This window comes from Carassius auratus, chromosome 50 (genome assembly GCF_003368295.1).
Source record: "Carassius auratus strain Wakin chromosome 50, ASM336829v1, whole genome shotgun sequence".
Taxonomy (NCBI): domain Eukaryota; kingdom Metazoa; phylum Chordata; class Actinopteri; order Cypriniformes; family Cyprinidae; genus Carassius; species Carassius auratus.
This window is the reverse complement of record NC_039292.1, coordinates 18,926,861-18,942,632: the sequence shown is the minus strand read 5'-3', so window position 1 is coordinate 18,942,632 and position 15,772 is coordinate 18,926,861. Positions and strand designations below refer to the sequence as shown.

General features: G+C 38.1%; 1 protein-coding gene across 3 annotated transcripts in view; it reads right to left on the bottom strand.

The window, feature by feature from the left end:
- The window catches only part of wwox (WW domain containing oxidoreductase), a 205,712-nt gene that overhangs the window by 44,247 nt on the left and 145,693 nt on the right, over positions 1–15,772 (bottom strand). Inside the window, exon 9 of one of the 3 annotated variants that reach the window (XM_026239587.1) lies at positions 2,592–2,879. The exons of the other annotated variants lie outside the window; for them this stretch is intronic. Coding sequence (XP_026095372.1) covers positions 2,745–2,879 — 135 coding nt within the window. The 3' untranslated portion in view covers positions 2,592–2,744. Of the gene's footprint in view, positions 1–2,591; positions 2,880–15,772 lie in introns of those variants that run through there. 3 annotated transcript variants of the gene reach the window in all.

The window sequence follows — 15,772 nt, the reverse complement described above, 5'->3', positions numbered from 1 at the left end:
ATTCAGAAATAAACTGCTCTGTGTGTCCATAAATACACATGAACCAAGCAAAATGAGTAGCAATATGAGCGCTATCTTCTCTAATACATTAGAAGCTGTTGCCCTTGGTAATAAAATTAAGTACTGTGCCATGGTACTACAGCAATACCCATTCTCTCAAGAAAGGAACTCATAAACTTGAGCGTAAATGGAGAAAACTCACTTGGAAGTTTTTAGAATTGCATGGTAAAACAGTTGGTCCAGGTTTTTATTTAGCAAAGTGGCTAGATTAACAAATAATCACAATTCCCTTAAATATTCTAAATAACTAAATATTCCCTCACAGTTTAGCAGTAATGACTTTATGAATTTCTTTAATGATAAAATAGATAAAATCAGAAATACAATGACACATGTAGAATCTACAGCTTCTTGTAATTCAGCTAAATTCATCACACCAAAACAAATCCTACAGTGCTTTACAAAAATAGGACTGGGAGAACTAAAACATATCACTGCATATAAACCATTAAGACCTTTATTAATAACCCTTCAAGCTGGTGGTTTTTGAGTCTCTTAAGAAACCACAACTAGATCCAAGTGAACTGGCAAATTACAGACCCATTTAAAATCTTTCGTTTATGTCTAAAATTTTAGAAAAAGTTGTGTCTGCTTAATTGTGCTCCTTCCTGCTATTTTTTTAAATATGAATTTTAGTCATGTTTAGGCCCCACCATAGCACATAGCACACCAATGACACCTGTTAAAATTATAAATGATTTGGTGCTTGCGTCACACCAAGGCTGCATCTCATTAGTAGTTTTATTTGATCTCAGTGCTGCATTCAACACTATAGATCATGACATACTAGAACGATTACAAAACTATACGGGCATTCAAGGGCAGGCTTTAAATTGGTGTAGACCCTACTTGTCCGATCGCTACCACTTTGTTTATTTAAATGGGGAATAATCTCAATTAACGGCAATAAAATATGGAGTGCCACAAGGATCTGTCTTGGGCTCTCTGCTATTTTCAATATACATGTTGCCCCTTGGTAATATTATTAGAAAATATGGGATTAGTTTCCCCTTGTTATGCTGATGATACTAAACTATATATTTCAACAAGACCAGATAAAATGTCTAAATTATCTAATATAACAGGGTGTGTTAAAAATGTAAAAAAAATGATGATCACTAATTGTCTCCTCTTAAATTAGGAAAAGACAGATATTACTTGTTGGACCAAAAAAAAAAAAAACAGTACACAGAATCTCTTAGATTACAATTTTCATCTAGGCGGATTTACTGTTACTTCCTCTACAGTCAAAATCTTGAGTTTCAAAATCTCTGTTTCTAATGCAGAAAAGCTAGTTCATGCATTCATGACCTCTAGACTGGACTATTGTAATGCTCTGCTAGGAGGTTGTCCTGCATCTTTAATAACCAGGCTACAGGTAGTCCAAAATGCAGCAGCTAGAGTCCTTATCAGGTCAAGAAAGTATGATGATATTACTCCAATTTTACAGTACTGTACTGTATAGTATATGAATTTTCAGAAGAATAGTGTGCAAAATGGGACACAACTAATACGTCTACAGTTTATTTTCAATTTTCAGGTCAAATACTCTGATTGCAGTGCAATAGTTTAAAGAAAATCTCACTGAGCAAGTTATATTTCAATAGGCTAACATGTTTATAGCTAGCTAACTGAATATAGTGGTTCAGCCATGACATCAATTAGCAGTCCAACCTGAAAAGGTGCTAACAAGTCACTACTGAATATAAGGACTACAGTTATTGTCCAATGTGTAGACCTTATTAAGCAACTTAGCTAAATGTTTTCTAAAAACCCGTAGGAAATTAGCATGGAACACAAAGCTTAAAAAAATCCTAATGCTATGTCCAAGTATCTATGCTTGTGTATTTTCATAAAGAATGTTTTTGGCCTTAGTTACAAACCAAAACTTCCCTAAGCAATGCAACAACAGCCCAGCTTCACATTTTGTGTATGTTGTATTAGAAGCTTCGCTTGTGAGTGATGCTAACGCTCTCAGTGTGCGTGTGCTGCAGATGTGAATTTCTCTCTGCTGGTGTTTCTCTGTGCTGGGTTAAATCAGAGTCAGACTTCTCTCAGCTCTTCTGACTGTGTTTTTAATCGCCTAGGTCTGAATCCGTCATTTCTACTTCAAACGGGTGCTGATCTTCAGCATTACCTCTAGTGTAGGCTCTTATCATCAGTGATACGCCGAACACCCGCTAACCCTCCCCCTACAGACCAGACGCTGCTGGTTATGAGCTCAGGCAACTAGTCACAGCAAACTTCCTCATCAGATAGTGCATTTATATCAAAGCTGCTACAGAGCTGAAATAGAGAGTGGGAGCGTTTTAAATGAGATATTTCTCAGTTTTGGCTGTACGCCCCAGGACATATTTAGAGAGGGGCTGGCTTGAGATGTCTCATTTACAGTAAGACGAGGAGAGATGGGAAAATATAAACTGTAAGGAGTGATGTAGTGTCCATGTTTAATTCAAAGTCAACTTTTTTTTCTTTTTTAAGTGTATTCAGATATTTGCAATTTGTAAATATCCTCAAATCATCCCCTGGAGGGCCAGTGCTCCAACCCTGATCAATCTCACCTACCTGTGATTTTCTAATGAACCTGAAGACACTGATCAGCTTGCTCGGGTGGGTTTGATTGGGGTTAGAGCTAAACTCTGCAGGAAAGAGGATCTTGTGGTCCAGATTTGAGGTTGCCTGATTTAAAGTTTTTTTTTTTTTACTAAATATGTAAAGATTATAGTTAAAAAATATATAATTTGTAGTGGATTTGCAAGATAAATTGCAGGTAAATTTGAAAAGACAAAAACAACAACAACAACAAAAACATGTCTTACCTTTATGTAGATAGCGAGGTAATGTCCAGGATGAAAAAGTGGGGGGGAAAGAGAGAGGGTAAATTATATATTATAATATAATTATAAATATATATAAATATTATATATATATATATATAAATATTATATATATATATATATATATATATATATATATATATATATATATATATATATATATATATATATATATATATATATATATATATATATATAAACATTCAATAAATATAACCAACAATATTATACAATCTAAATTACAAAAATGTTTCAAGATAATAAAAAAATATAAAACAAATAATGCATAAAACAAATAAATTATAAAATGATACAAATATTATAATAAATATTCAAAATTGTTATGAAAATGTATCATAGCTCTAGCACAATGTTTAATGCCTTATAGAAAACCTAGAAAAAGTTATTTGTGTATATATTTACACACCCACACGATCTATCTATCAATTTTTAATTTTAATGACTTCAGTATGAGGAGAACTGAAGAATGTAATAAGAAATGTACAATAAAATATAGATAATCAACTACTTAATGCTTAAATTACTAAAAGTTTTAAAACATTTACAGCACTCTTATTATGAATCTAAACAGCAGGGTTTTACAACAGCACAATACAGTACAGTACGAAATGGCCTCTTTGAGTTATGTGAATGTACGCTAGGGTACCAGAGCAGGTGGAAGTCATCCTGTATGTGTTTCCCATAATGCCATGCTAAAAAACACTAATGTTCTCACTAGAGACCAGGTAACATCTCTTCACATTCAGTTTTCTTAGACAAGCCAGGCTGACCACAACATATTCACCTCACCATTCATCACAAATGATTTTCCAACTAAACAAGACCAACAGCACAAACTAGTGCAAGAACATAATACTTGTTTCTATTATTTATTTATTTTATTCTCTAAAGGAAGTATTTGACATCTGAGCAGGACCACCCTGCACCCTACGCTCATCCAGCACTCAAACCACAGCGCAGGGGTCACCAGTGCGCCCTACAGCGGGTCAGAAGGGTGAACTGCGGCTCCGTCAGCGCGGGGGAATAGAGACAAGCTGTGAGAGGCCTCTGCTGGTCTGCTCCTCTGAGAGAGCCGGCCGGTACCTTCTCATCACCCATTTATCACTCCTGCCAACAGACCTGAGTCTGGATTAATCATCCACTATCACACTATCACTGAGAGAGAGAGAGAGAGAGAGAGAGAGGGAGGGAGAGGGAGAGAGAGAGGGAGATGGAGAGAGACATCCTGGGTCTCCCTAACTAAATAAATACATATACACATACACATACATATACACACTCATCTAAAGGATGATTAGGAACACCATACTAATACTGTGCTTGACCCCCTTTCGCTTTCAGAACTGCCTTAATTCTACGTGGCATTGATTCAACAAGGTGCTGAAAGCATTCTTTAGAGATGTTGGCCCATATTGATAGGATAGGATCTTGCAGTTGATGGAGATTTGTGGGATGCACATCCAGGGCACGAAGCTCCCGTTCCACCCCATCCCAAAGATGCTCTATTGGGTTGAGATCTGGTGACTGTGGAGCTATTTTAGTACAGTGAACTCATTGTCATGTTCAAGAAACCAATCTGAAATGATTCGAGCTTTGAGACATGTTGCATTATCCTGCTGGAAGTAACCTTCAGAGGATGGGTACATGGTGGTCATAAAGGAATGGATATGGTCAGAAACAATGCTCAGGTGGGCCGTGGCATTTAAACGATGCCCAATTGGCACTAAGGGGCCTAAAGTGTGCCAAGAAACCCCCCCCCCCCCACACACCATTACACCACCACCAGCAGCCTGCACAGTGGTAACAAGGCATGATGGATCCATGTTCTCATTCGGTTTACGCCAAATTCTGACTCTACCATCTGAATGTCTCAACAGAAATCCAGACTCATCAGACCAGGCAACATTTTTCCAGTCTTCAACTGTCCAATTTTGGTGAGCTCGTGCAAATTGTAGCCTCTGTTTCCTATTTGTAGTGGAGATGAGTGGTACCCGGTGGGGTCTTCTGCTGTTGTAGCCCATCCACCTCAAGGTTGTGTGTGTTGTGGCTTCACAAATGCTTTGCTGCATACCTCGGTTGTAACGAGTGGTTATTTCAGTCAAAGTTGCTCTTCTATCAGCTTGAATCAGTCGGCCCATTCTCCTCTGACCTCTAGCATCAACAAGGCATTTTCTCCCACAGGACTGGCACATACTGGATGTTTTTCCCTTTTCACCCCATTCTTGTAAACGCTAGAAATGGTTGCCTGTGAAAATCCAAGTAACTGAGCAGATTATGAAATACTAAGACCGGCCCATCTGGCACCAACAACCATGCTACGTTCTAAATTAGGGCTGCACGATATTGGGAAAAAAATGACATTGCGATATTTTATTTTTCTGCGATATATATTGCAATATAAAATCTAATCAAATTTTTTCTTACAAACAAAAATGGGGTGAGCACACTTACATTCTCATTTTAAATGATTTAAACATCGACAACATCGTGTCAATTTATTAATATGCATGAGGGAGAGAGAGCAAGACGGCGCTCGTGTTGTTTGAATATGGTGAGCGTGCGGCCGGGGGCTCGATCTCTCGCTCTTTCTCGCTCTAGAAGCCCCTTTGACACTGCTCGTCAGACCTGGCAAATTGCCGGAACATTGCCAGGTCACCTTCTGTGTGAAAGCAACCACGTCCCGGGATTGATTCCGGGATGGGGACCTAGTAACATTGCCGGGTTCAACCCGGGACGAGCGCTGTGTGAACAAAAGCCAAAAGCATCGAAGTGATGACACACGTTATCACGCATCTCTTTTACCGGCTGTTTTGAAGGAAGATCAATGTTCGCGATGAAAAAATATGTGCAAACTGTAATGAAGCAGAGATCAGTTAGTTCCTCACTTTCTGCGCTGATGCTGAGATCGTTCGCTTGCTTCAGTTAAAGTATAACGTGCCTAACGTTTTCGACTCGTACATTACACTTCACGCGCTGATGTCACGTGTCGTTACGGGATCTTTACGGGTTGTGTGTGAAAGCACGCACATATCCCGGGTTATCACTGGCAGTGTGAAAGTGCAAAATCTAGGGACCCGGGAACAATTGCAGGAACACTTTACCTGTGTATTTGCCGGAATGGCAGTGTGAAAGGGGCTTCTCTCGCGCTCTGTCTCTCTCATGCTCTCGCTCTCTCTCTCTCTCTCTCTCTCTCTCTCTCTCTTGCGCACGCGCTCTCTCTCTCTCTCTGCCCTGTTAAACTCACAGGACTTAAAATTTTAAAACTGCTGTGCAATTAATCCGCGAATCACATTTGTCAAGGTCCGTACAGTTAATGAATAACGGATCAACTACGACAGCCTACATAGCACATCCTGCGATGTGACTATCGTGGATTCGTACGTCGATGTGGATCGATGCTTAAACGACACATCGTGCAGCCCTACTCCAAATTGCTTAAATCACCTTTCTTTCCCATTCTGACACTCAGTTTAGAGTTCAGGAGATTGTCTTGACCAGGACCACACCCCTAAATGTATTGAAGCCCTAAATGTGAAGCAACTGCCATGTGATTGGTTAATTGCATTAATGAGAAATTGAACAGGTGTTCCTAATAATCCTTTAGGTGAGTGTATGTACATTCATACATAGGATAATAATAGTTATGGGTGGGAACTGATTATGTGTGAATTCATCAGATTCCAAAAATTATTAAAAGATTATATTATCTTTTAAAATACTAAATATTTACATGATAACTCAATATTTACAAAATTGCATTAAATTATTTATAAATCATTGATTCTCCTTCATCTTTTTTTTTGCTTTATAAAAAAGCCTATCACTTGCATGTCTGAAAAGTCTTCCAGTTTTGTGGAACTGCTCGCACAGACTGGACAATAGTCAGGCGGTTAAAAAACACCATAAACAAAGAAAATATTTCATCTTTTTTTTTTTTTTTTTTGTGTTATTCCACCCATTAATTTAACATTTTAAAGATTGAATTCACTATTAGCTTTTCATAAATGTATGAAAACAAAAAAAACTATATAACTTGATAAAAAGTTTTTTTTATTTTTTTTTTATTTTATTTTTTTTTTTATATAAGAAAAAAGAAACAACCAATGATTATAACCTTGACCTCCATCTTTGTATTGTCTGGATTGGGTCACATACCCGAAGTTGTACAGTAGGGAAACTAAAGACAGATGCCAGAGTTGAAGGACTACGGCCCTGGGCAAAGAGACACTTCTGCAAAACACACACACTCTCTCTCTCTCTCTCTCTCACACACACACACACACACACACACAGATGATGCATGGTCCTCCTGTGGGACAACAGTTGGCAGGGTGGCACAGAGCCTGCTTCCCTTAGGCACACAGTCCAGTTCTGCTCACACACACACACACACACACACAGCTTTACTCAGTCTCCACCTAAACACTGACCCTTATCTGCCAGAAAATCCTCCCCTGAACGAAGCAAAGTCATGTATTTTCATCCCTGCACCTCAATCACAGACACAGCTAAGGCCAGAAGCATACTCCGAGAAAGAACATGAACACAGATGTTTCTCGCTACACAAGCTCACTGCACTCTGAAACATGTCTGAAATATGCAATTCATACCACAACATAAGCATTCAAAGTGTTGAATAAAAAAAAAAAAAAAATATATATATATATATATATATATATATATATATATATATATATATATATATATATTCAAGGGTGCACATAAGTGGTCCGCAGGTACGCATGCGCGACCAAAATAAAAAATGCATAATATTAATATGTTCTGACAGCACATTTGCGTACCGACATGGTTGACAGCTGTTAATGCACAATTACCATTTTAGATCACAAACTGTACTATATAAGTTTTATTTTCAACCTGAAAGCATAAATCTAGGCTATGTTTCAAAGCACAATACAAAACTGTGACATGCATCCACTGATGCTCTTTAATCAGCAGCGCTAAATCCGGAAGCGCGGATACTTACTTGCCAGCAACCCGCCAAAATAAAAGTCTGCTGATTTTAAGTTTGAATATGATGAAAAAGCTTTTATTTATTTTTAGACGCTTTTTTCCCCAAAGCGACTTAAAATTGGGGAATACATAAAGCGATTCTTCTTAAAGACGCAAACAAACAAAGTAGTAGTAAATATTAGCATTTCATTTTTAAGTTTATTTGCTATAAAATAAATGCATTTGTATTTAATACTTGCACTGGTTTTTATCACACATTATTATTTAGTTTATTTACTATTATTATTTTTAAACTAAATAAATAAAGTGCAATAATATTATAACTATTATTATTAATTTTTTATAGTTGCATTTAATGGGTCACGCTATACGCAGTGTGAGGACCAAACCAAATCTCCAGGGTCTCTTATGAGAACCAGGCTGAAGAAATTATGTGCACCCCTGTATATATTGCATCAAATCTATTCTAGTCAGTTTTCTTTAATAAATCAATGATGATTATGATTAACCGTTAGATTCACTCAAATGCTCTCTTTGGCGCAAACAAGAGTTCATGAGATTTGGGAATGAATCATTCATTTGAATAGCATCTTTTCAATGAATCTGGTGATATGGCTCACAAAACCAGCATGGATTCATTCTCAGGTTGAACTCTTTGCTCATCTATTGGTTCATATAAGACAAATGACAAATTTTAAACAGATGTCTTCAATAAATCACTTATTCTGGTTCATAAACCCAGTCTTAATGATTCATTTGTGAATCTGACCAGTTTAGTTCAGTGTTTTGCACTTTTTTCATCATGACGTCAGATATTTGAATGAATCTGGTGATCTGGCTCAAAAACCTAGCCTGGATTCATGAATCATCCTGGTGTGTATACATTTCAACACTTATATTAATCCACACTGTACAGTTTAAAAAATGAAATGAAAGAGCTGTTTTTTCCAGCGTGTCTCCGGGGGCTTTAATAAATACGATATGAGACACAAGAAGTATTTCTAAAGAGAGAATGCTACACACTGCTTTCAGACGGCAGCGTAAAGAGAGAGCAGAGAGAGAAGGAGAGTTTGAAAGAGAGAGCGAGAGTGAGACAAGGAGGTAATAACAAATGTCCCATTGTGTGCGGCTGTGCTGTGATTTATGTAAGGTGTGGCTGGATGAGGGAGATAATGCCAAGCCAAATGCTTCATTTCATAAATCTATTCCAAAGGCTTCTGTTCCCACCTCTACACACACACACACACACACACACACCTCACCTGCTATTGACATCCAAACAAGTGCTCTCTGTTCACTGCTAAGCAATGATGCAGTATCACAGGAACTAGGGCTCGAGTCGGGCTCTCTGGGGCCCACACACACACACACACACACGCATATACATAAACAAGGAGGGGAAAGTGAGAGGGGAACTTGTATAAGCAAAAAGCCGCTACATAATCAACAAACACTCAATTACCCAGTGTCCTTTTCTCCCTCTGATATTAATAACACCTGGTCTTGGTCTACACGCACCGCTATAGGCTATTAAACACGTCTGTGCAAAGGAGAAGCAGAACAAACAGGGGGGAAAAAATGGCAATATGAGAGATGTGGAAACAATCCCAATCTCCATTCCAAGGCTAAATGCAGGTGATCCCGGACGCTGGGCAGGTGGGAAATTAGTTTGCTCCACTGAGACTTCGGGTAATGGAGGCGAATGAGATTCCCACACACACCCCAGCCAACATCAAACAATAATGTCTGGGAAATATAACAGGCTACATTTCCATTTGCTCTGTGTGGAAGTGATGCATTTCTTTTGAGTGGGTCCACCGCATGAGAACTGTGTTTGGAGGCGATGGGTTTCCCCGACATACAACTGAAGATCAAGGAGAAATTATACAGGATTGTTTTTTATATTATTTTTTAAGATAAAGTGTTTTAATCTTATCTTGGTTCTACTGTATATTATTTTCTCTTTTCAATAATTGTTGTCGTTCTTTGTCTCTATAATCTAATCATTTTCTTCCCTCATGGTATCATCTGGTTTTTGTTCATGACTGAAGTAAATGAAGGACTTAACATGATGGACAGCAAAGTAAGAGATATTAAATAAGAAAGAGCAGGAAGTGCCAGTTTAAACACCTGCTTCAATGGCCTACAGGAGTTCCTGAAGACGGAGATATTCCTCCGGTGTATAATGTGGAAATAAACACTGAAAGCAAAGCAAGAAAATCAAAACAAAAGCAAAAGCAAAACAGCTATGAATTGAAGTGATGCAAAAAATAGCAAAGAAAATAAAGTCAAACAAAAAAACAAACAAGCAAAGCAAAAACTAACAACAACAAAAAAACTAAGTGATGTGAAGAAAAATATCAATGCAAAACAACCCCCGCCAAAAAGCAAAAAAACAAAACAAACAAACAAAAAACATCAAAACAAAGCAATACCAGAAAAAATAACAGATGTGCAGAAAAGCAAAGCAAAAGCAAAACAAAACAGTGATGAGGTGAAGAGAAGTGATGTTAAAAATAACAAAGAAAAGAAAGTAAAGTGAAACAAAAAACAAAACAAGCTAAACAAAACTAACAAAAAAAAAATGATGTGAAGAAAAAAGCAAAGCAAAACAAAAATATCAATTCAAAAAATATTTTTGAAAAAATGGTTTGACTCCTAACCCTAGGGTTGTGGGTTCGAATCTTGGGCCGGCAATACCATGACTGAGGTGTCTTGAGCAAGGCATTGAACCCTCAACTGCTCCCGAGTCAGACGCTGTCTACAGCAGGGCACAGGAGCGCAGTGGAGACACCTCGCTCTTACTGTCTTTGTCTCAGTGGCGACAGGCTTTGGCCAGAGCCAAGTCACCTGGATAGAGCGCTTTCTCTGCTTCTTTCTTCCACAACAAAATATCCAACATGTGGACTAACCTGGAGAGTTACATCATAGTACACTGTAAAAGATATTAAATAAAACAGAGATTACTAGAGTACATTTGACAAGCTTCTCTCAAAACCTAAAACAAATTATATTTGTTTTCAATAATTTAATAGAAAAAAAAGGCTGTTCAGCAACCATGATGTAGTCGTTTGCGATGTTTGATGTAGTCATGATGTTTGGATCGAATGCGGTGTGTCAAATATCCAAAATATCTGTTCAATGCTGTTTGAGTTTCCGGTGCCGATGAGGCTTGACCTGAGTCTTTCCCGCTCACCGTACAGAGCTGAGCAGGCACATGAGAGGATAGTCCACATCTAATTACCGCGGCTTAATTAGTATCGGGGCTGAACCTCCACGGGGCACCCCAATCTTAATTCATATGCTGACAGGGAGGAACAAGTGTTAATGTGCTGTATTTATGTTAATACTCCCAAAGTGTATATGTGTGTGAGAGTGTGAAGTTATTTTACCACACTTGAAATGCCTTCCATTACAGTTAAACTGATAAAAAGTGTATATGTGTGTATTAGACAAATGTAAAGATTTAGAAAAGAAACAGAAAAAAGAGCCACCAGAATTAAAGGGTTAGTTTTTAGTTCCTGAAAAACGAAAGTTTAGTCAAATGTCATTCCAAACCCATAAGAGAACCGTTCATCTTCCAAACACAAAGGAAGATTTTTTTTTAAAGAAACGTGAGTTTTTTGTTTTAACAAAATTACCTTTGCACCAATATATTCTACTAGATTTTTTTTTTTTTTCGTTTGCCCTCTTGTTCAGGAAAATTAATGTCTATGTGCAGAATATAATCCATCATGCACTGAAAGCAGAGGTCATTCAGGAAATGATAGTAGGTAAGATTAGGTCTCCACCACAGAGACATTCACACACACACACACACACACCATACACAAACGTGCATGAACACACCACAATCCAGGAACTTCCTCACACTCCTTGTCTTGACTTTCCCAAGTGCACAAGTGAGACAACTCTCAAGGTTTCTGTGAAGGAGATACTCATGGACAAAGACGAATCCTAAACTTTCACTTAAAAGAAAGTAGTGTGGCAGTACTACAGTAATATCATACTTTGATACATACCATGATACTGAACGATTACCACAACCGCGTTTGCTTGGTTCTCCAATAGTTTTATTTCCAATTTTGCCTCATATTGCTAAAAACATTCAAGGGCTATGCAATGAGACCCGGTCTGACATATGGTATGTGAAGTTATTGTGATGAAATTTTCATAATGTAGCTCTGTGCCGCTCACAGGTCTATAGGGAATCAGTAAAGCTATTCAAGGGCAAAGTATTTACACACACGCACACACATTCGACTGGTCAATACTGAATCAAAGTGTACAGGGCCACCCCTGCATAGAGATCACACATTAATCCCTTGCATTAATTATTGACACTAAATTTAATTTGAAAAGCACACTGGTCAGACTTTAATAATGCAAACAGGCAATGCAGGACGTAATCATATTGCTATTGATTAATATACAACAACTAAGAGTAGTCAGGCATGCATGATAACCCATAAACATATCAGAGACTACATCAGTGAACTGAACGCACTGGATTATGGGTAGAACACATGTATGTTTCTTTAAATCGCTCATTTACCTGGAGACGACATGGAGAATCTGTAACTATAGGTAGAGAATACAATAACACAATGTTAGTGATGACTACGCAAATTAACGTAAACTAATAAAAAAATAAACACTGTTAACGACTACTTAAAGAAGAAAAAAATACATTACTGATTGCATAGAAAAAAGTAACACTGAATTTAAAAAGTGCTACTTAAAATGATGTAAAACGAAAAGTAGAACAAAAATGTTACTGATCATTGTCAACAAACAATAAAACAAAATGTTATTGATGATTGAGCAAACAACAAAGCAAACAAAATGTTACTGATGATTAAATAAATAAACATTAAGACAAAACAATAGAATTACATAAGCAAACAACAGAACAAAACAGTTTAGAGATAAATAAGTAAAATAAAACACACAATGTTACTAGTGATTACATAAAACAAAACAAAAAACTAAATTCTTTGATCTATTATATATTCACATGATCATTAGTAACTAGGGTGTAACGGTACGTGTATTCGTACCGGACCGTTTTGGTACAGGGCTTTCGGTACGGTGCACGTGTGTACTGAATGACCGAATGCAATATTTTGTACGCGGAACATAAGTACATTTTCGTGTTTCCAAACGAACATATTAAGTTGCGGAAGTCTCCGCGTTCAGCGCAAATCCCGCCCAGGCGGCAAGGAAGTCGACCGGAAGTTGAAGTCGGCCGGGTGCCGCTGCCTTGTCACAGAACTTCCCTTGCGTTAGCATCCCATTGACTCCCATTCATTTTGGCGTCACTTTGACAGGGAATAACTTTACATCTGAGGCATTTAAAGACTCCGTTTGTCCATTATTTATTTCTAAAGATACACGACAATGTATAAAGGGCTCCATTACCTTCTATGTTACATTATGGCCCCGTATAAACAGTTTTTGTAAAAATAGGCTAACGATTGCATCATAACCACGCGACTCTCTGTCGCATTACCGTACAGACACGAGGAGAAGCTCGCAGGCAATTAACTTAATATGGCGTACTGGCATTACATTTGAAAATACTATACAGAATAATTAATCAGAATACTTACTCCTGCTCACTCACGACAAAGAACTCCCCGCTCAAGCTCACCGTCTCTGCAAGATTAACATCTGAGTCATCTGTCAGAGTTCATTTGAGTCTGCATGTCAGAAACGGAAGTGCGAAAAAACGCTAAAAATGGGCTTCACTTGTCTCAATTGAGTTCCGCTCAATTGCTGTGTCCATTTATTTTACTGTCTATGATCCTGCCCTGCAGCTGATTCTAAGGCCGGCGACACACTGGCTGCGTGGCGTTTCTGCTGCGTGTCAGTTGCGTGACGGCTGCTTTGCGTATTCTATGTCTTTACACACCAGAATCATGCCTGACGTGGCGCTGCCGCGCTGCTGCTATTGTAGGTGACAGAGGGAGACCGCCGACAGACCAGGATCTTGTCTTCACGACAAGTTTTCATGTTGAGCATAAATATAAAGCCTACTGATAAAGGACACTGTCAACAGTATTGACGGCAAAATATTTAAATTGTTAATTTTCATAACTGTCAGTAACATATTTATTCTAGTGTTTGCTTACATAGTTTATATCAGCTGTTTAAAAAAAAACAACTCAGTAACACTTTAGTATAGGGACCAGTTCTCACTATTAACTAGTTGCTTATTAACATGCCTATTATTAACATGCTGGCTGTTTATTGGTACTCATAAAAAGCACATATTACTGCCTTATTCTGCATGACCATATTTTAGATCCCTAATCCACCCCGTACCTAAATTTAACAAATACCTTCCTAACTATTAACAAGCAGCAAATTAAGAGTTTGTCCAAGGAAATAGTGAAAAAAACGGTTAATAGTGAATGTGTTCTCTATTCTAAAGTGTTAACTAAAGAAACAATGAAAAGCAAAACAAAATGCAATGCTTGTACATAAACAACAGAACAAAATGATACTGGCAATTACACAGGCTGGACAACAGAACAAACTAAATGTTAGTGAAACTGTGGTGAGGTGAACATGAAGCTGATGTATGTCCTATACACAGCTTCCCTAAAATAACTCTGTTTATCTAATGTGGGACAGAGGTATGGACCTGTAAAGAACACGCTTCAATGAAAAGAGACAGAGATGGAGAGTGTGTGGAAAAGAGTGAGATGGCTGGAGATCATCTTTAACACTTAACAATGACCGGAGCAGAGGCAGTTTACCTTCTGCCACGGTTGTTATGAATAGAGGCCATCAGTCTGTCGCTCAAGAAAGAGTGAGAGAGGGAGACATCTCAGCCCGGTGATTTATGAAAATAATGAAATATGCATGGCTGACAGCTTGAAGGATCACCGTTGAGGTTTTATTCTAATGCACTTGTCCTCTTTGCAAATCACCCATCACCCATGTCAAGTCAAGCTGTTTTTCCACGGCCGTGCTGAAAGCTGACTATAAAGAGGACGGACCACTGATGGTGGCCATGTTTTAAAAGCCTGATATTGATGTCCATGTAGGTTGAGATTTTGAAACCGGAAAGCGAAGGCAGAGAAAAACATTCTTTGAATCACCTAAATGCGCCAAACTCTGACTCAGCAAAAAGCTCTAGTGTGAAAGCACTCTTAAAAACTCAAACGACCATTGTTTATCCATGCTAATCTCGAATTGTGTTTGACTTGTGTTTCTTGGGTGATATTCAGAAGACAGATCTGGTTCTTGACTCTCGTTTTGCAGATGATCCACTGGTGAGCAAGTGACGGAATACTACATTTCTCCAAATCTAATTAGAAACAATCTCATCTACATCTTGGATGTACATTTTCAGCAGATTGTCATTTTTGGGCGAACTATTTCTGCTCGGCTTTGACAAAAACAGGCTAATTTACATGAGTGCCTGAGTAAACAATGTGCGCTCGCTTCGTAACACAGAGATAGACAACATAACAAAAGCATGACAACAAAAGATATCAATTCATATCAGCTTCTGCCAGTTAAATAAACGATATTTACTCTGCATCTCTGCCTCTGCATCGTTTCATGTTAGCAAGCAAGCAGTCAAACCACCGCTTTCCCATTCTTTTAATGAAGCGCTCAACATCGCCACAGCTGTCTCTCTAATGCACGACATTAGCTAAAGGATCTCTTTAACAAATCAGATTAGGAAGACCTCATATTAAAAGCCTTTCACATAACAAAGCACCTAAACCCGTATGAAAGGCGCAATATCGTTGCGCGCGGCGGCCCACCTCGCTAGCCGTTAGAGCAAAGTGCTGGCACTGTAATCTAATAGATATCGTATTGCTCGCAGCAGTTGGTTGCACGGGGAGTGGCGCTCTTTTTCA